The sequence below is a fragment of the Talpa occidentalis genome, unplaced genomic scaffold (assembly GCF_014898055.3).
Source record: "Talpa occidentalis isolate TD23 unplaced genomic scaffold, MPIMG_talOcc4v2.1 talOcc4.12, whole genome shotgun sequence".
NCBI lineage: Eukaryota > Metazoa > Chordata > Mammalia > Eulipotyphla > Talpidae > Talpa > Talpa occidentalis.
In genome coordinates this window covers 55,368,770-55,389,122 of record NW_023601212.1, presented here as the reverse complement: position 1 = coordinate 55,389,122, position 20,353 = coordinate 55,368,770, and the positions used below count along the sequence as shown (strand labels likewise).

The window sequence follows — 20,353 nt, the reverse complement described above, 5'->3', positions numbered from 1 at the left end:
GGTGCTGAAGACCTCTCCTGACTTGCCCGCTGCTCCCCTCAGCAGTGTATTTCAGTCAGTCTGCCTGTTCTGTTCCCCACTCTGTCTCTGGCAAATCATCTCACACCCCTGCACCTCTGGCCTGTGCCCCAGTTCTTGTATGCATAAATAAATAAATCTTAAAAAAAAAAGACTTGGGGGGCCTCCCTGGTGGTGCAAGGGGTTAATAACCGAGCTATGAAGCAATCCACAGTCTCTGCAGCACAAGTTCAGTCCCCAGCTGGCCACCGAGAAATCCACATGGCGAGGCAGACTTTTGTCTCTCCTGCTCCCCTCAGCAGTGTATTTTCAGTCAATCTGCCTGTTCTGAACCCCACTCTGTCTCTGGTGGATCTTCTCACCCTCCACATCGCTGTCCTGTACCCCAGCTCTTGTATGCATAAATAAATAAATTTTTATAAAATAAAACAATAAAAATAAAAGACTTGGTTCAAATACCTTCTTTTCAGTGAAACCTTTACATCTCTTAATGATCTCTTCTATCTCTGAACTTCAAGTACTTAGTGTTTTCACCATTGAACTAGATTGTTGTACTCTACTTTGTGGCATCTTTGTACTTTTGCAATTTCATGAATAATTTTTCATGTGCCTTGTTTGTCTCACTAAATTGTTCTTTTGAGGGTTATGTTTAAATTAGGATCTTTGAAACCAGTTGCATATAGGGATGAATTTCTTCAAATTTGTTAAAATATCTTATACTCAGAAAATGCTTTAGATATGATTAAAGTGAAACAAAAGGAGGAGATGTAGCGTATCATCATTTTTCACCTCCCCTAAATGTGTTGATACTATAAATTTTCCTTAACCAGATATTTAATTCAAAGCTTTTTACATCTTTTCTAGACCACACAATGGTGAGTGAGGAGAAGATATCTTTAAGAAGACGCCTAGCAAAACCCAATGATGAAAATACTGAAGAAAATGAAGATCAGAGATATCCTACAAAGGAGTCCTTAGAGAGACCTCATAATGGTGAGACTTAATTTTTTAAAGTGTTTTAATAGAGAACAAATCAGCGTTGAAAATAAGAATTACTATCTCATTAACTCGCTTTATTATAAAAATTGGGTATCCTGGTAGGCACTATAAAGTACAGAAGAGAAAAACAAATTGATAGAGACTAGAAACAGTTCAGTTTAAAGGCCATTCACAGCCACCTTGTTATACTACTGCACATGTGGATAGAGGTCAGCTTTATTGATGAAAGCAGAGTTTGCAATATGTACTTAGGATTTACATGTCATAGATTTTGAAAAAAAAAATTTATATATATTTTACATCATTGTTCAGTTTTATACAATGTTTGCTTTCTTTTCTCAGGTGTAGTCCCCATAGAATTCCCACCACCAATTTACCCGTGCACCATCACCATAGTCCCTTGTGCTCTTCCTGCCTTTATTTTGATCCCTATCCCTCTCCCTTCCCTTCCCCTGCAGAATGCTTCTGATTTATAGTTGCCTGTTAATTTTGTTTTGTTTTTTATTGTCATTTTTTTCCCCTGATCCCTTATTTGGTTCCCGTGTAGTCCTCCTATAAGTGAAACCATCTGATATTTTTCTTTTTCCTTCTGACTTACTTCACTGATATTTTTATATAGCATATATTTTTATATAGCTAGTGACAGAACAAAAAAGAAATTAGATAATAGGCCCTTTCTTGTTAATTCACTGAACCTTTTTTTTTAAAATATATTTGCTATGTATTATATACCAGTTATTTGTTTCTTCAATCACCAGTATTTATTGATGCCCTGCTAGGAGCTGGGGCTTATAGTAGTGATCATTGCAGGTGTGTTTGCCTTCATGGCTCTCCAAGGTAAGTGAATAAGCAATTTTCCCTGCTCCCCTTAGCTGAGTTGAATTATTACAGATAAGTGCTACTATTTAATCTCAATAAAGGAATGAGCACAATGAGAATTATTGGCAGAGTGCCCAACCTAGTTCAGTACTAGACTGTAACTCTCTGGGAGAGAGAGGTAGGAGTTTTATTAGTTCTTACTTCTAAGTTTGCTTAATACATGAATACAAAGAAGAGTGTGACGCAGTACTTTTTGCGAAGGTCAAGGTTTATACTTAAGATTGATAGACTTGTAAACATAATTCCAGTTGATGTCATCTGTTGCATCAGGGTATTTATTTTTGCGGTGACATTTGTATACGTTTGATTGTGACAAGGATTTAAGGTTTGTTTGGTTAACAAAAGGGATGCAACATTCTGAGACAGATTGTCTTTGACATCTGAGACTTCTTTCATAAAGAAACATCCTTTTGTTTTTCTTACTTTAATTGTAAATAAAAGCAGCTGGATTTAAGGACTGGATGATAATCCATGTTGTCTGTTTTAGAAAACAGAAAAGTTACTTTATATTAAAACTTTCTCTAGATAAAATTTTCTGTCCCAGTTTTTAAAGGCTATTAAATTACACTAATTTCTGTATATTCTTAACTTGGTCTTAGCCAAAAGGCCAAGAAGTGATCTCTATATATTTCTTTCTTTTTTTTTTTTTAAAGATTTATTTATTTATTATTTATACAAGCACTGGGTACAGTCAGAAGCGCGGGAGGGTGAGAGAATTCACCAGAGCCAGAGTGGGGAGCAGAGCAGGCAGAAGGACTGAAGTACACTGCTGAGGGGAGCAGCGGGCGGCAGGAGAGGTCTGTGCGCCATGTGGGACCCTCGCCCAGTGGCTGGGTATCGAACCAGCGCTGCAGAGGCTGCGGGCAGCTTCGCAACCCAGCGCTCAACTGCTGCGCCACCGGGGAGGCCCTCTATATATTTCTTAGTATTCATTTTCTTATTTCATTAAGTTAGTTTTATTTTTAAGATTTATTTATTTATGCATACAAGAGCTAGGGTATAGGCTAGAGGTGTGGGGGGGTGAGAGGATTCATCAGAGTGGGGAACAGAACAGGCAGATTGAAATACACTGCTGAGGGGAGCAAAGAGAGAGTCATGAGAGGTCTGCTGTGCCATGTTGGTAGCTCCCTGGCCGGGGATCAAACTCATGCTGCAGCAATTCCAGATACTTTCATAGGTTGCATCTTAACCCTTTGCGCCACCAAGGATACCCTAGTTCATTAAGTTTTAAACCTGGAGTGGTTTTAGCACAGTTATTAAAAATTGAATTATTTAGCTTAAGTAAAAAAGCCTGACTTCCTGTTGGGTTTTATGTAAGTAAAGATGATCTGAAAAATAAAAGAAATTTCTTTATTTACTTTAGTATTTGTTCATTCACTTTGGGGAATAAGCAGATGGATCATTTGTGGCCTTTGTGGGGCAAAGACTTAAAGGACATAAACCATGCTAGCTGTATGGCCAACCAGCCAGGACCAGGGCCATCTGCACCACCTGGGATCTTGTTAGAAATGCTGCACCTCATTTATTGAATAAAAATTTCATAATAGATCCCCAGGTGATTCATGTGCCAGTTACAGTTGAGACACAACTCTCAGTGGCAGTTCTTAGTATGTGTTACTGAGCATCTTCTGGAGAGACAGAGCAATAGGATATCTCAGTCTCCAAGGATTTTTTTTTTTTCATTAAACTCAACTTGTGTGATTCTTGAATTCTTGTTTTGTGGATCATAATTACAGTAATCTATGGGTGGGATGACTTTATGTCCTAACCTCAAGTGTATGTGTATACATGTGTGTGTCAGAATTTTCTCACCCATACTTTAACCCTGCGCACAAATATCAACTCAAGTGGATTAAAGATAATAAATGTGACATCTGAAAGTATTAAATTCCTGAAAAAAATCCTAGGGAAAAAGCTTCATAACATTGAGTTTTCAATGATTTCTTGAATATGACAGTAAATGCATAGAAAACAATGGCAAAATTACCCAAGTTGGACTACATCAAACTAAAAAACATCTGCATGGCAAAAGGAAAAATCAAGAGAGTGAAAAAACAACTTAGAGTGTGGGAGAAAATATTTATAAAGCACTTATCTCTTGAGGGATTAATATCCAAAAATATAAGGAACCTCTACAATTCAATTGCAGAAAAACAAACTTATTTAAAAATGGGCAAAGGACTTGAATAGACATTTCTCCAAAGAGGACAAACATGGTCAACAAACGTGAAAATGTGCTCACCATCACTGATTAATCATTAGGGCAATGCAAATCAGAGTCACAACGAGATAAAACTTTATATCTGTTAGGATGGTTATTTTAAAAAACAAAAGAAAAACAAAAAATATAACAAGCTTTGGTGAGGGTACAGTGAAATTAAAACCCTTTTTACACCATTGGTGGAAATGTAAATGGTACATCAGCTTTGGAAATTATTACGATGGTCCCTCAAAATATTAGACACAGAATTATCATATGATCTACCTGTCCTAAATCTGTTGTCCATAGGCAGATACATGGATAAAGAAAATGCAGCATATGTACAATGGTATATTACTCTGTCTTAAAGTAGAAGAAAATCCTGCTATATGTGACAATGTGAATGGACTAGGTGACATATTAAATGAAATAAGATAGTCACAGAAGGACTAATACTACATGAGTCCACTTACAGAAGATATCAATAGTCAAAGTCATAGAAACACAGTAGAGTGATGGCTACTAGAGGACAAGGGAAATGGGGAATTATTGTTCAAAGAGAATAAAGTTAGTTATGCAACATGAGTAAGTTCTGAAGATTGCTATACCACCTGTGTCTATAGTTAACACCTGTACTGTATACTTAACTTGAGGTCTACCCTCAACATATTTTTAATATTCTTACCACAATAAAGAAACTTGAGGTTTTCCTTCTTGCCACTTCATTGATTATAGTCTTTGCACAGAAAATTGTAAGTGTGATATGATCCCATTTATTTATTTTTGCTTTTGTGGTATGTGCTTTTGGTGTCATATCCAGAAAATCATGGCCAAACCAGTGTCATAAAGCTTTGTTTTCTTTTTAGGAGCTTTATAGTTTTGGGTCTTAACATTTAGATCTGTAATCCATTTGAAGTTTATTTTTGTATGCGATATGAGATGAGAGCTCAGGTTCATTCTTTTGCATTGGATATGCACATCAGTTTCAGGAGTGTTATCTGTGATAGCCCAAGAAATGCCCTTTCCCCCCAAAATTCCTAAAACCTGGACCTGTGAATTTTACTTTATACATTGATAATAGTGAGAAATTGGACTTTGTAGATATAATTAAGTTAGGAATCTTCAGATTATCTAAAATATTCACATAGGCCCTAAATATTGTCACATGTGTAGGAGGCAGAGGGAGATTTAACTTTACCTAGAGATGATCTGAAGATGGAACAGAGATAGATTTGTAGATACTTGAAGATTGGAATGCTATGACCACAAGCCAAGGAATGCTTGCAGCCCACCAATAGCTGAAGAGCAAAACCTAGATTCTACTTAGAGCCTCCAGAAAGAGTGCTGCTCTGCTTTGACACCTTAATTTTAGCTCATCTTTCAGAACAATGTGGGAATAAATATTTGTTGTTTAAAGCTATCACTTTGTGGTGATGTAACAAATTACAGCAGTCACAAGAAACTAATATGCCATCTTCATATAAAGGCTTTTAATCCATGATCATGGGATGTCTTTCTATTTATTTGGGTCTTCTGTAGTTTCTTTGAACCATATTTTATAGTTTTCAGAATAAAAGTTTTATACTTTTTTGTTAAAATATTTATAGATATTTTGTTCTGTTTGATACTATTGTATATGGAATTATTTTAATTTCATTTTCCAATTCTTGCTACTATATAGAAATGTGGCTTGATTTTTGTACATTCATATTGTATACTGCAGTCTTGCTGAATTCATTTATTAGTGCTAATAATTTTTATGTGGTTCTTATAGTGTTTTTTATATTACAAAATCAAGCCATCTGCAGTTGAAAGTGAGTTTTACTTCTTAATTTCTAATATAATACCTCTTACTGCCTTTCATTTCATTTTCTTGCCTAACTATTTGGTAGAATTCCAATAAAAAATTGAATAAAATTGGCAAGTGTGGATATCTTGTTGATTTTGGGGGGGAAAGTTTTCAGTCTTTCCATTAAGTATGTTAGATCTGGGTTTTTTTTTATATTCTCTATCAGGTTGAGGAAATTCCCAACTTTTCTCCTAATTTGCAGGTTGCTGGTAGGACTCATTCTTTATTATCTTTAATTTTGCTGCTTTGTTAAAAAGCAAACTTTTAAACATTTGATAAATAATATAATAATTACTATTATAAGTTTATCATATATCAGGCACTGTTTTAAAAATATTAGTTCAGTTAATATTCAATTCTATTCAAGTTCTTTGTTCTTTCCCATAAATACATAAATACCTGAACCCTGCAGAACATGCCTTTTGTAACAAATTTGAGTGTCTTTTGGTACAAATAAAAAAAAGTAAACATTGTTACTCTGTAATCATACTACCTCATCCAGTATATGCATTTACTCATAAAAATGACTGGTCCACACAGAGTTTTGATTAACCAAATAGGCTGAGAGTACATTTTTCCCCTTAGGATAAAAGCAAAACATGTTTACTTGTTTTTAGAAAATGCATGTAAGCAAAATTTCAACTATTTATGATTTTTCCTTGGATATAGTCCTAAAAATTGTTTCAGGTCAACAATAATGCATGTTTTTGAATTTTTTTTTGCTTTGGGTAGATGTTGCGAAATTGCTCTCTGGAATTATTGCACTCCAAGTGCAATATGAGAGTGCCTGTAACTTAATACTTTTTTCAGTCATAGATGATGTGAGCTTTTGAAAATGACATGGCATTTTGAGAGATTAAAAAAACCATTTAAGGGCCTCTGTGGTGGCACAAGGGGTTAAGTCTCAGAGCTATCAAGCATTGCAGCTTGAGTTCAATCCTGGCAGGGAGCTAACCCACATGTGGTGCAGCAGACCTCTTCTGTCTCTGCCTGCTGCTCCCTTTAGCAGTGTATTTCAGTAGATCCACAGCTCCCCTCTCTGTCTCTGGTGACTCTTATCACCTACCCCCTCACCCCTGCACCTCTTGTCTACACTCCAGTACTTCTACCCATATATAAAATAAATCTTTAAGGCCTCCCTGGTGGTGCAAGGGATTAAGCACAACACTCTGTGAAGCTATACGAAGCCTCTGCAGCTAGAGTTCAGTCCCCGGCCAGGGAGCTACCCACATGGGGCAGCAGACCTTTCCTGTCTTGCCCACTGCTCCCCTCAGCAGTATATTTCAGCCAGTCTGCCTGACCTGTTCCCCACTCTGTCTCTGGTGAATCCTCTCACCCCTCACACCTCTGGCCTAAATCTTTAAAAAAATTCCATTTAACTTGAAAAATGCTTTGGACAATGAGACATAACATAATTGTCAGCAGTTATAAAGTTACTGTATATTAATACTTTTTATAGCTTTAATGATCAAAAGAATGAGTTTAAGTATTTTAGTTCATTGCAGGAAGTGTAGTCAAAGGAAATGGAAGATACTAGACTTAACCTTTTTTTTAATTTAAAAAAAAGGTATGCAAAATAAAAGCTATGAAAAGGTTTCAAAGAGGGCAAACAAAATAATGATTCCAGCCCTCCATTCCCCCACCCCCTGGAATGTAATGTATTCAAGAGAAATTGTGTTTTAGGAGAATTGCTAAAAATCAATTAAGTAAAATATTACCCAGGCACAATGGGTACATTCATTTTTAACTAATGGGATATTATGCATAATTTGACTTACGAAAGGAGTGGAAACCTATAGAAATGGTGTGTTGCTTTGTGTGCAAATTCTTCTTTTTCTTATTTCTTTGTGTTACTAAGTCCTGGAGCAGGAACCACAAATATAGCAATGTTCTAATAGGAAAGCATACAATCAATTTTATGACAGTTTTTAAGGGGTAGTTGCTAGAGCTATATAGGGATGAAAAATTTGAGATGAGCTTGTTTTTTTTTTTAATATATATATATATCTTTCCTTTGTTCTACGAAGAACATCCTAAATCTAGATATTTTTAGTAACTTTACCAAAAGTTAAATCTTGGATCTAGGCTCATGGAGTAAGAATAGCTTTTAGTAGTAATTTTTTCCCATCTATGCAACACATCCTATGAGATCAAATAGTCTAGTTACTGTCTTCCAGCCAACAGGTTAAATTAGTGTCTTAGTTAAGCACCTTTGATCTATATGTAAGGTATTGTACCAGTTTTTCTAGTAGGAATATTTAGTTGAATAAGATACTAAAACAGAAAACAGTTTTATGTTAGAAATAGGAATTAAGTAAATTATAGAAACTAAATGGTATAGGAGATGAATGGCAGGAAAAGGTAATCTTGCTTTAGAGTAATGAAGAGAGGTGTCTTTATAGAAAAAGTAGAACTTAGTTTGGTCTTTGAGGAAGATACTGGGATAGGGCATTCAAGCTAGAGGACAGGTAATGAGCTTACAAAGTCATGGAAATTAAGATAGAATAGTGTTATTTGTATGGTGTTTTGTTGCTTTTAGAGGATTTTCAAGAGGTAGTACAGATAAATTGTAGTTTGTTTGCCTAGAAAGAAAGTTAGAAAGGCAGGATGAAATCAAAAGAGGGCTTTTCAAGTCTTGTAGTCATTAGCTATCTGCTAGGTGGATGACTTTTAGCCTGTCATTGCTTAGATTTCCTCTTTTACAAAAGTAACAAGAGCAAATGTGAAAGTGCTCTTAATGAGTATGTAGCACTAGGTTCATTATTTTATCTTCTCATTGTTTGTGCTGCCAACTCTTACCTCCCCAGTTTTTAACATAGCTGTATTTCCCTACTATGTACTATGTGAACTGAGAATCATAGTCTACATGAAATCCTCTGTTATTTCTACCAGAATTGTCTCTTATTCTAAAAGGCTAGTCTGTTTATTGTATACATGGGCAACCTGCTTTGTTGATACAGGCATAATGGTAGAAAAATAAGCCAAAGTTAACTCTTGTTGAATAATATAGTTCTTGGATTACTTTGATTATAGTATAGAAATATGTTTGTAACTTTAGAAAGTTTCAACTGGGCTCCCTGGTGGTGTAGGTGGTTGAGCGCAACATTGTGAAGCTGTCTGCAGCCTCTGCAGCACAGCTTTGATCCTGGCCGGCAGGGGAGATACCCACATGGCGCGGCAGACCTCTTTTGTCTTGTCTGCTGCTCCCCTCAGCAGTGTATTTCAGTCAGTCTGCCTGTTCTGCTCCCTGCTCTGTCTCTGGTGAATCCTCTCACCCTCCTGCACATCTGGCCTGTACTCCGGTTCTTTATATGCATTCATAAATAAATCTTTAAAAAAAATGTTTAGACCAAATGTGATTGGTATATCCACTTTTTTGTAGAATATCCATTTTACATCTTTAAAGATCTTAATCTATTTTTCTCAGTCTAAATAGTTTGATATCATTTCCTCTGTCTTTACTCCTAGTTCAAGAAATACTGGATAGTTTGGTTTCATCAAAAAACCAAATTGCTGAAACATGCTTATAAACTTTTAAAATTAAAGCATTGTATACTCCCTGCAAAAAATTCAGACATTGTAGAAATTCATGAATAGTAATTATCTCTCACCTCTTTTTTCTATAAATGGAATCCTATCTTGGGATTTACATTTTGTAAGCCTAGTAAATCCTTTATTTCTTTTTATTCAGTCTATGCAAGTGTAATTCTTAATTATCTGTCTAGTAATTCTTTTGCACAGGTAAAAGGAAGATAGCTTATATCCTAGTAATTTATTTATAGTAATTTATTTAACCGATAGTAATTTATTTAACTTAGTAATTTATTTAACTCATCCCTTATTGGTGGACATTAGGCTATTTCCTGGGTTTCATATTATAAACAGTGCTGCCAAGAACATACTTAAAACAGTGTTATTACTGTGCCTCCCTGGTTGTGCAAGGGGTTAAGCACCACACTATGAAACAGTCCGAAGCCTCTACAACGCGAGTTCCATCCCTGGCCTGCCAGGGAGCAACCCACATGGTGAGGCAGACCTCTCCTGTCTCACCCACTGCTCCCCTCGGCAGTGTGTTTCAGTCAGTCTGCCTGTGCTGTTATGCACTCTGTCTCTGGTGAATCCTCTCACCGCCACCCCCTACCCCTGTGCCTCTGGCCCATACCCCAGTTCTTGTATGCATAACTAAATAAATCTTTAAAAAAAAAAAAAACAACAGTGTTATTGCTTACTTGTGTTAGTGTACTTGTAGGATACATTCTTAAAAATGAAATTGCTGACTCCTTTAAAAATTGTAGATCACTAAATTTTCTTTTAAATGTGTTCTAGTTTACACTACCATTTTATGGGGTTTTCCCCACATTCTTGCCAATATGTCTTACTAATCTTTTTAAGCTTTTGTGAATTTGTTGGGTGAAAAACAGTTGTATGTAGCCCAAATATGTTCTTGTAAATTGTGAGGTGGGGAACTTTTTTATGTAAGCAAATATTTTATTGCTTTTAGGTTTCTTGTCATGCTTAGAAATCATCCAAGATTATGAGAAAGGAAAGCAATGAATTTTTTAACTTTCATGGTTTACTCAAACATTTGATTCATCTCATATTTATTTTGAATAAGTGAGTTTAGTGATCTTAGTTTTATAGTTTTTCAAACTGACTACCAGTTGTTTGAATATTACTACTAAGTCTCCTCTTCTATGACTATTTATATACTGATTTTCATTTCTAGTTCAGATTTCTTTTCTCTACAATAGTGTAAATGTGAGTAGTAGAGAATTTTGGAAGGTTTTTGATGTCAGGGGAGCAATATATAAAGTGATAAATGGATATAAGCTATCTTTCTTTTTACTTTGAAGATTGATAAATGATTGATTCTTTCAAGGAATATTCTTAAACCCAACAATTCTGTGGACATAAAGTAGATTTTTTTTATTAAAATATTTTTATATAATTCTTACATCTTTTTTCATCTTTGCACAATGTATGCATTTTCATTTTGGTTATAATCCCCATACAATTGCACTCCCCCCCACCTTATTTTGACTCATCCTTCCTTTCCCTGCCCCTCTGCCCTCCTTAGTGTGTCTCTGGTTTATAGTTGCTTTTTGATTTTGATTTTTACTTTGCATTGATTAGTCTTTTTCCTGGTCTCTCTTATTATTTAGGTTTTCTAAATTCCTGCTATGAGTGAGCTCATCCGGTATTTTTCTTTTTCTTTCTGACTTATTTCACTGAGCATGATCCATGCTTATTTCACTAGCTCCATCCATGTTGCTGCAAACTGCATGTGTTTATCTTTTTTGATTGCTGAGTAATATTCCATTGTGCATATGTACCACATCTTCTTGATTCAGTCATCTATTTTTGGGCATTTGGGTTGTTTCCATAGCTTAAAGTAGACCTTTAAGTGGTTCTTTTAGGTTACTGATAACACTTTGTGGAGAGCAAGGCAAAGCTGGAATGTAAAACATGGTCAATGTAAGTTTTTAGGAAAATAATCAAGGTTTTAAAGTGAGTTTGAACTTCTAAGCAGTAAAAACCTGTTTTTGTATTGCCTACGCATTAGCTAATTTTGTACTTGCCACAGGGAGACAAAGAAAATGTTTGTTAAAAGAACTGAAACTTGAAAAAATGGTATTAGTCACTCCTTAGTACTTCTTAGTCATCTTTACAAATTTAGTCACTTATAAGTAGACTTTCTTATTTATTTATTTTTCATTTTTTATGCTGCATGTTGTATAAGTAGGGATCAAAAAATGGATTTTATTTCTGGCTCAGTTATTTCCTGACCAGGTGACTGTGGGCAAGATGTTTAATTTGAGTCTTAAGTTTTTTTTATCTTCCTTATTCACTGGGCTGTTATAAAGAATAATTGAGATGATATATGATAAATAAATGTTGAAATTTACAGCAAGATTATCAAGCTTGAGGATTTAAAGATTTGGAGGCCACAGTCGCAGAAATGGTTTGGGAATAAATTAGGAATGAATTTTATATTTAAAGGGAAAAAATAACATGGTTGGGTCATGAAGGGTGTTTGAGGGTCACTGGAAAAGGCTGTTTGTTTTAAAGTATTTCTGAAATTTGAGTTAATTGTAATTATCTGTACTATAATTGTTATATAATTTAAAAAAATCTCACTTTAAAAAAGTCTTCATCTTAGGCAGCAAATTCTACAAAGTCATAGGCTTGATGTTCAGTTATATATTTGTTTCTAAAACAGTAAATAATTATGTAATATTTGACAGTTGTTGGTAGAACCACAGATTTAATTTTTAGTAACACTGATACATCCACATTGTAATTTCAGAAACAATTCTTTTTTTTTTTTTTTTTTTAAGATTTATTTATTGATTTATACAAGCACTGGGTACAGTCAGAAGCGCAGGAGGGTGAGAGAATTCACCAGAGCCACAGTGGGGAGCAGAACAGGCAGAAGGACGAAGTACACTGCTGAGGGGAGCAGCGGGCGGCAGGAGAGGTCTGTGCGCCATGTGGGACCCTCCTCTGGTGGCCGGGGAGCAGCCGGGGATCGAACCGGTGCTGCAGAGGCTGCGGGCAGCTTCGCAACCCAGCGCTCAACCGCTGCGCCACCGGGGAGGCCCTCAGAAACAATTCTTAAGGAATAGGTTGACTCTGGATGCAAATGTGGGCAATATAGTCACTTACCAGCAGGCATACATTATGAGAAATGCTGTTAGCAGATTTCATCCTTGTGTGAACTTCAGAGTGTACTTCTACAAATCTAGATGATATAACCTGCTATACATTTAGGCTACATATAGGGTCACCATTGTATATCTGGTCCCTCATTGATGGAAACACTGTTATGTGGTACATGATTATATTAATGACTCAGTGTATTGAGAATACTTTGAAGAGTTTTATCAGAGGACATGAGAAGGATCAAGGAAATAGTGAAGGGTTGGTCTTAAAAAAGCTGAGCTACCCCTTTCTCTGACACAGGAAAATGAAGAAGAGGGTAAAGATAGTGAAAATTAAGACATTTAAAGAGTTGATACTGGGCCTCCCTGGTGGCACAGGGGTTAAAGGTGCTGTGCTATTACTCTATTGCCAGCCACAGTGGCATGAGTTCAATCCCCAGCCAGTGAGCTAACCCACATGGCACAGCAGACCTCTCCTGTCTTGCCTGCTGCTACCCTCAATAGTGTATTTCAGTAGGTCCATGTATTTTGCTCCCCAGTCTGTCTCTGGTGAAGCCTCTCACCCCCTGTACCTCTGCCCTCCATCCCAGTTCCTGTATGCATAAATAAGTAAAATAAATCTTTAAAAATATATATTAATAAAGAGTTGATACTCATAGTAAACAACTGAAGGCTGCTTAGTAGAACTGGGACTTGAAGAAGGTGGAAAATATTTGGTGCTATGCTTGTGAAGAATGTTAAAGAAATGCATTAAGCAATAAACACAAAGATTTCATTTTTTATTGCAATTCTGGTAGAGACTTGACAGCATCAGTTATGGTGGGTCCATTTTCTTAATGCATCTGAAATTGGAGAAAGCAGATAGCTGATAATACAAGTTGGAATACTGCATTTGCAAGTTTAGCCAACTGCAAATAGAAAATGGTATGATGTAGTTAGACCTGCAAAAGTTGCATCTATACTGATATACAGACTTTCCCTGTTGTCATTATTTCCTAATCAATACAGTATAAACATCTATGTATGTAATACTTACATTGTATTAGGTATTATAAGTAACTTAGAAGTGATTTAAAGTATATGGGAGGATATGTGTGAGTTATATGCAAATATTACACCATTTTATGTAAGGAACTTTGGTGTTTGTGGGGATCCTGGAGCCAATTTTTACCTATATTGTAGCATGTATTTGTGTTTGTCTCCTGTTATTGCTGAATGATATTTTCTTGTATACGTAGACCACATTTTATTAATCTGTTTACCGGTTGATGAATTACAGAGTTCTGACTGCGTTATTATGATAATGTTGCCACAAAACATTCTTGTACAAGGTTTTGGGTAGATATGTTTTTATTTCTTTTGTGTATATACCTAGGAGTGGATTTCTAGATCGTATAGCAGTTCTATATTTAACCTTTTGAAGAACTTCCAGACTGTTTTTCAAAGTACTGTATCATTTTTCATTTCCATGAGCAGTGGAAAAGGAGGGTTTAATTTCTTCATCAGGACGTTACTTTTTTCTTTTTCCCACACTTAAAAGACTTGTATTCGCACCAAGTGGGTACTAGTCTTATAAACATCACGGTTATAAGTGTTTATAAACACTCATCTAATTGCCTAACAGAAATGTTGTCACACCTAATTTCTGAAATGACACTTTTCTCAGTTTATTGCAGGTACAATTCTTGCTTTTTTTTTTAGCTTTATTGAGGTACGTATCACAGCGTGTAAGTTCAGTGTATTCAGTGGGCAATACTTGGCATGTGCTTTTGATTATATCCACACAAGTGGGTGTGAAGTGATATTTAATTTTGCTTTTGATTTTAATTTTCCTGATGGCCAGTATGTTGGACATCTTTTCATGTGGCTATTGACTGTTTGCGTCTTTTTTTGAGAAAAGTTTATTCAGATAATTTTGCTTATGTTTAAATTGGAATATTTGTCCTTTTGTTATTGAGCAGTAAAAATCCTTTATATATTCTGGATTTCCATATAAATTTCAGATCAGATTTGCAAATGTTTGTTCTCATATCATGGGTTCTCTTTTTTACTTTCTTGATGGTGTCCTTTGCAACAAAAAAAAGTTAAAAAAATTATTTTTGGGTGAAGTCTCTGATTTTTCTAATGTTACTTGTGCATATTAGTAGTCCTGGTTGTTGGAGCCATTCAGGGAATCTAATTTCCTATATTGTTAATCCTACAGCATCATATAGTAATATTGTATTTACAGTAGTTTTGTTTTTCTACTTAGCTTTTTTTATGTATAAATTTCCTTCATTTGTATTGCTTATGCTTCATTTTTATTTCTGTTTTTTAAAAGATTTATTTATTTGTGCATGCAAGAACTGGGATGTAGGCCAGGGGTGGGGGTGGTGAGAGGATTCACCAGAGACAGAGTGGGGAGCAGAACAGGCAGATTGAAACACACTGCTGAGGGGAGCAGTGGGCAGACAGGAGAGGTCTGCTGGGCCATGTGGGTCAGCTCCCTGGGCAGATCGAACTCATGCTGCAGTGGCTGCGGATTGCTTCGTAGTGCTGAGACTGCACCACCGGGGAGGCCCTTATGCTTCATTTTTAATAGCTGTGTCATGTTTTGTGTTTGTACTGTAGTTTACTTAATCATCCTTTTTTCCTAGTTCTTCTACTACATGGTTTAACTGGTAGAAGACTATCCATCAGTTTAACTCTATCCATCATTTTCCCTTTCCTTAGGTCACATTGACATGAAACAGTTGCTAGCAAAGAAGATAAAATTGACAGCAGAGGCAGAGGTAAGTTATTCACTGTCCCAGAAACAAAAATGTAGAGTTCTAAATACTAAATTGCTTAAAAACGTGGGACCACTTCAAGCAGGGAAAAGAGTTCTACAAGTCAGAAATCAGCAGTACCACCTTGGGAAATTCTAGAGCACAAGGAACAATTTTTTTTAAAAATTAGCATCAAATATTATGTGTGCCTGAAAGTAAGATGGTCTCAAATCCGAAGTAGCCCTACCTTATCCCAATGAGATCACATCCAAAATTTACTGGCCAGTTTAAATATATAAACAGCCAATTATGTAGATGAAATAGCTTTGTTTTTGTTTATTAATAGTTACATGTGCGTGAGCATATCTACTTATTTATTTATTTATTTATTTATTTATTTATTTATTTATTTATTTTTGTGGGCCCCTTGCCGGTGGCCGGGGAACGAACTGGCACAGCAGAGGCTGCGGGTAGCCTCGCAGACCAGCACTCAACTGCTGCGCCGCCAGGGGTGGCCCTCCATTTATTTTTGTTAAAGATGTTATTTATGCATATAAGATCTGGGGTACCGCCAGAGGTGTGGGGGGTGAGAGGATTCACCAGAGACAAAGTGGGGAATGGAACAGGCAGGTTGACTGAAACACACTGCTGAGGGGAGCAGCAGGTGAGTCAGGAGAGGTCTGCTGTGCCATGTGGGTCACCTCCCTGGCCAGGGGTTGAACTTATGCTGCAGTAGCTGCAGACTACTTCATAGTGCTGAAGCTTAACCCCTTGTGCCACCAGGGAGGCCCCAAGTATATCCATTTATGTGATTAAATTTAAACTTAGATTATTTTTGTAATCATATTTTACAGGATAGGATATGTGAGAGTATTTTTATTGACTTTGATTATCAAAACTAGTATTTTTGTTATCTTCCTGTCTAGGACATACGGTTTTCATTTTCATCTAATTTCTTGGAGATATGGCACTTTTTGAGCCCAGGGATATTGCTATCACTGGAAATTTGTGCAAGGACCTGTTTATTTAACACTAAGATAAACCTACCATTCACTCCCAATTCATCCTGTAGGAATTTGTGACTTCTAAAATGTAACCACTTACTGTATTGCTTTATAAGATGGTCTTCAAAAGATATAGTTACTATTCTTGAAACTGTGAGTGCAGGCTTCTAGTTAACAGTATATTAAATTTTTTTTTGTTTATTTTTCCTGATTCTCTTAGGTTATATGTATAACTTTAAAATTGCAGTGATCAAGGTCATTCATGGTGAATGTGTCTTTTTCAATTAATGATTTGCTCTAAGTGTTTAAAGACTTGATTATTAGGTTTTATTTAATCTGAGAAATAGTTTACAATTTTAGCTAGAAAAGAAAAATATTTAATTTGTAGGCACATGTGCCATCTTTAAGGACCTATTGCAAATTTAGTATTGAAAATAAATATTTTTTTATTTTGATGACTTATTAAATTACTTATGACCCTTGTTATCTCACTAGACAGTCAGGACTCCTAGTTTATATCCCATTCCTTTTCTTACTCCACTTCTATTCCTCTTTTGCTCCTTCTCCCCTTCCCAGCAAGAACACAAATCCTTATTATGTTCTATCCAATCCTTATTATGTGAGGGCAAGTTTAAAATAGGTGAAAAGGAAGATCTGCCCTGCTATATCTTCATTGCTATTGGAAGAGGGGAGGGGGAACCCTTTTCTATGCAGAATTACAAACACAGAAGGGAATGGGAAATAGAGGTATAGGACAAGGAGGAGAGATATGGGGGGGGGTTTGTTTCAAGGATTTAAGTTGAAACTTTTATTTTCAGAGAAGGTTCTGTTTATCCTCTTTGTTAATCAGTGGATAGAATTATTGCATTCTTTAGTTTGGTCAGTTAGGAGAATTTGAAGAAAAGTGAGAGGAATGAATGATGGGAAAGGAAGCTTAGGGAAAGGAAGACATTGGTTTGGCTAGTATTTGTTATTCTATATTGTACAAACAATATGAGGGTTGCAATGCAGTACAAGATTTGGTCACTCTTGTTGAAAGAGGGCATGGCTTGAACAGAGTTGTGGAGATAGGAAACTTAATGTGTATTTTAGGATTTGTATCCCTGTTGGGGTGCAATTGAAAAATACAGTTGAAAACTTGGGGCTGGCTTGTAAAACTTTTTCCCTTGTTCACGAAACTCTTTCTACTTGAAATTTTTTAACTCCCTATTTCACCAGTTAAAATACCTGTACATTCTTCAAATTCTAGTGGAAAAGCTGCTGCTTCTACAGTTTTCTAGATACCCCTGCTTGAAATGCTGTCCTTCCCACTTTATAATCCTAAGAACTAAGTTTATACCTAGTGTCTAGTTTGTCCTCATTATACAGTGCTTTGTTCTGAATGAATTTACCAAATTCTTTTGGGGGACTTAAGGATATTTTAATTGTCAATTTAATGTCTTTTGAGATTGACTAGGTATCTTACCGTTGCTTATTAACTGAAAATTTTTTGAAGGTGATATATATTGAGGATTTTATTCTGATATCAAAGTTGAAGATAATTTATAGAGTTTTTAGAGACAATGAGACCAGACAAGAAGTTAATGTAATATTTTAGTATTCTAGAATGAACATACAAGGGGAGAGAAAAGAAGGGAACTCTATTTAGAGGTCCTGTTATGGGCTTTACTAAGCATCATACTTATGTAGCTAATTTGAACTTTTGCTCCTAACTCACTCTTGTTGTAAAAGGAATGGATAGTTTATAAAATCCTGTTGGACAGTTCTTTCAGCTCTATGAAAACTACAGGTATCAGATAAAATATGATATGCCTAGTTTGAATTTCAGATAAATAACAGTTTTTAGTCTTAGACTGAAGAAGTGTGTCCAGTAGTGATCAAGCTCTTTAGTCTGAAAGGAAGAGGAGTGAGGGAGGAGATGACATTAAGTGGGTTGAAATAAGTAGGTTCAACTTAAGCCTTTTAAGGTCACCTCTGAGTTTAAAATGCTGTCATAAAAATTTTAAGTACTTCATTAAAAAGTATCTGGTACTAGTGGGGTCTTAGGACATTGTGCAACCCTGAGTCATGACCTTTTGAAATTCTTAGAATGGTGTCAGTAACAAGATTTAAAAGATCTTCAAACAGTACAAAGGAGATGCAAATGATTAGTCCTAAACAACTTGTGTTAATGAATAAACAACTGTTTTAACATTGTTTTAAGTTTTCTTTTGGTTGCAAATGACAGAAACCTACTTTGTCTCATTTAAGCATTTAAGAAACTATTTGAAAGATATCAGCTGTCTCATGGAATGAGAGGACTTGAATTCTCAGCTTGCGAAAGGGTGAAGATTTTAGCAGCAAGAGTTCAGATATATCTGAATATTTCAATTAAGGTTTCCTGTCACTCTTTTTAAGTTCAGAGTTTTAGATTTATGGGAGAGAGAATTGGATTTAATAAAGGGATCTGGTCATAAGGTACAGCCCTGGCCTCGACACGGGGTACCTGTCTTTGTTTTTGAGAGCAATATGTTGAGAAGGGAAAGGGGCAATATCTTTTTTAATGTTTGTAGAATCTTTATTCTTGAACACAATTTTATGGAAGGAAAAGTAGATCTAGTGTGAAAATTGAAGGTATAAAAAATTACTTCCCATTTTTACTTTCTAAAAATAAGTATTTGTTGCAACATTTTACTTGCTTCTTACATAGCATTTCACGGATTGTTTTTCATACCAGTGCCTTAGACTCTTGCCTATACATTAAATAAGCAGACTTAATGAATAAGACTTAAATGACATATCTACAAATGAAGACTTCTCTTCATGATTCATCACTCATTTGAATAACCTCTTCTAAAAAAGTTTCTTGATAACCTTGATCAATTTTATATATTGGAGGACTACTAAAGAGATTTTAATTATTTTCTGTCCAGAAATCCTCTGATTATTAGTAATTGTGCTATAATAGTAACACAAGATAAACTTAAATAATTTGTTTTTAAACAAGAGAGAAGTTTATTTCTTTCTCCTATAATTACCCAGAGGTGGTCTGGAACTAGTATATGACTCTGTGGGCCTCCAGTACTCCCATTGCTTCCAGCCTCCTCATTGGTAGGTTGTTATTCTTCTCTTTGTCCAAATGAATCTATTGCTTTTTGATCTAAGTTTTAAGGAGCAGAACTGAGGGAGGGAAAAATGGGGGAGGGGCAAGGAATAGATACCAGCCATCTTTTAAGGACTTTTTGGAAGGTTTTGTCAAACCACTTCTGCCCATATCTCATTGGCAAGAACTTAGTCATGTGGCTACATATAGATCCAAAAAGGAGACTGGAAAATTTATTTCATATAGGCTGTCATGTGTCTAGGGAAAAATAAGGAATTCAAGTACAAAAGCAGGGGGTGATGAGTGATAAGTTGGTAACTAACCATGTCTTCTCCAAGTATCTACTTTACTTTCCCGCCCCTAATCTTCTGGTCAGATCTTACAGTCTTTGCTATGTAAGTGTGACTACATTCTTCTGCTATTACCCTTTCTACTTTCCCCGTTTTACTTACACATGCAGAGGTATGAGTCTTTGACAAACCTTGGTAAGATTAGTTCATTGTTTTTATGATTCCATCTCAAAATGCAAAAAGATACCTAGTCTTGTTGCCCTCTTGGGAACATTCAGTGATTCGGTTCCAGAAATATACTTAGTTCCATTGTCTATCAGGCATCATGTTAAGTGCTAGGACTGTGAAGAAGTTGTGGGTTCTTTCCTTATACTAGCTGAGAACATTGAATAATCAAGAGAGGAACAATAACTAAATTAGACATTGTAAAGGTGCTCTTTGAAAACTGTAAAGTGATGTCAGTGTAAGCTGGCTTAATTTTAGAGCATGAATAAAATTAATTTAATAAGATTAATTAAAATTAATTTAATAAAATTAATTTTAGAGCTGAAGACCTTGTGATAATCTGCTCACTTTTCCCCACCCCCAAGTGCGTATTTGTTTTATCTTTAATATCTCTGAAA

The 20,353-nt window shown here is 35.7% G+C and overlaps 1 protein-coding gene across 1 annotated transcript in view; it reads left to right on the top strand.

Moving 5' to 3' along the window:
- SOAT1 (sterol O-acyltransferase 1) overlaps positions 1-20,353 on the top strand; it is a 60,122-nt gene that overhangs the window by 13,102 nt on the left and 26,667 nt on the right. The window contains exons 2-3 of the mRNA XM_037506383.2: positions 883-1,011; positions 15,320-15,378. Coding sequence (XP_037362280.1) covers positions 891-1,011; positions 15,320-15,378 — 180 coding nt within the window. The 5' untranslated portion in view covers positions 883-890. The remainder of the gene's footprint in view (positions 1-882; positions 1,012-15,319; positions 15,379-20,353) is intronic.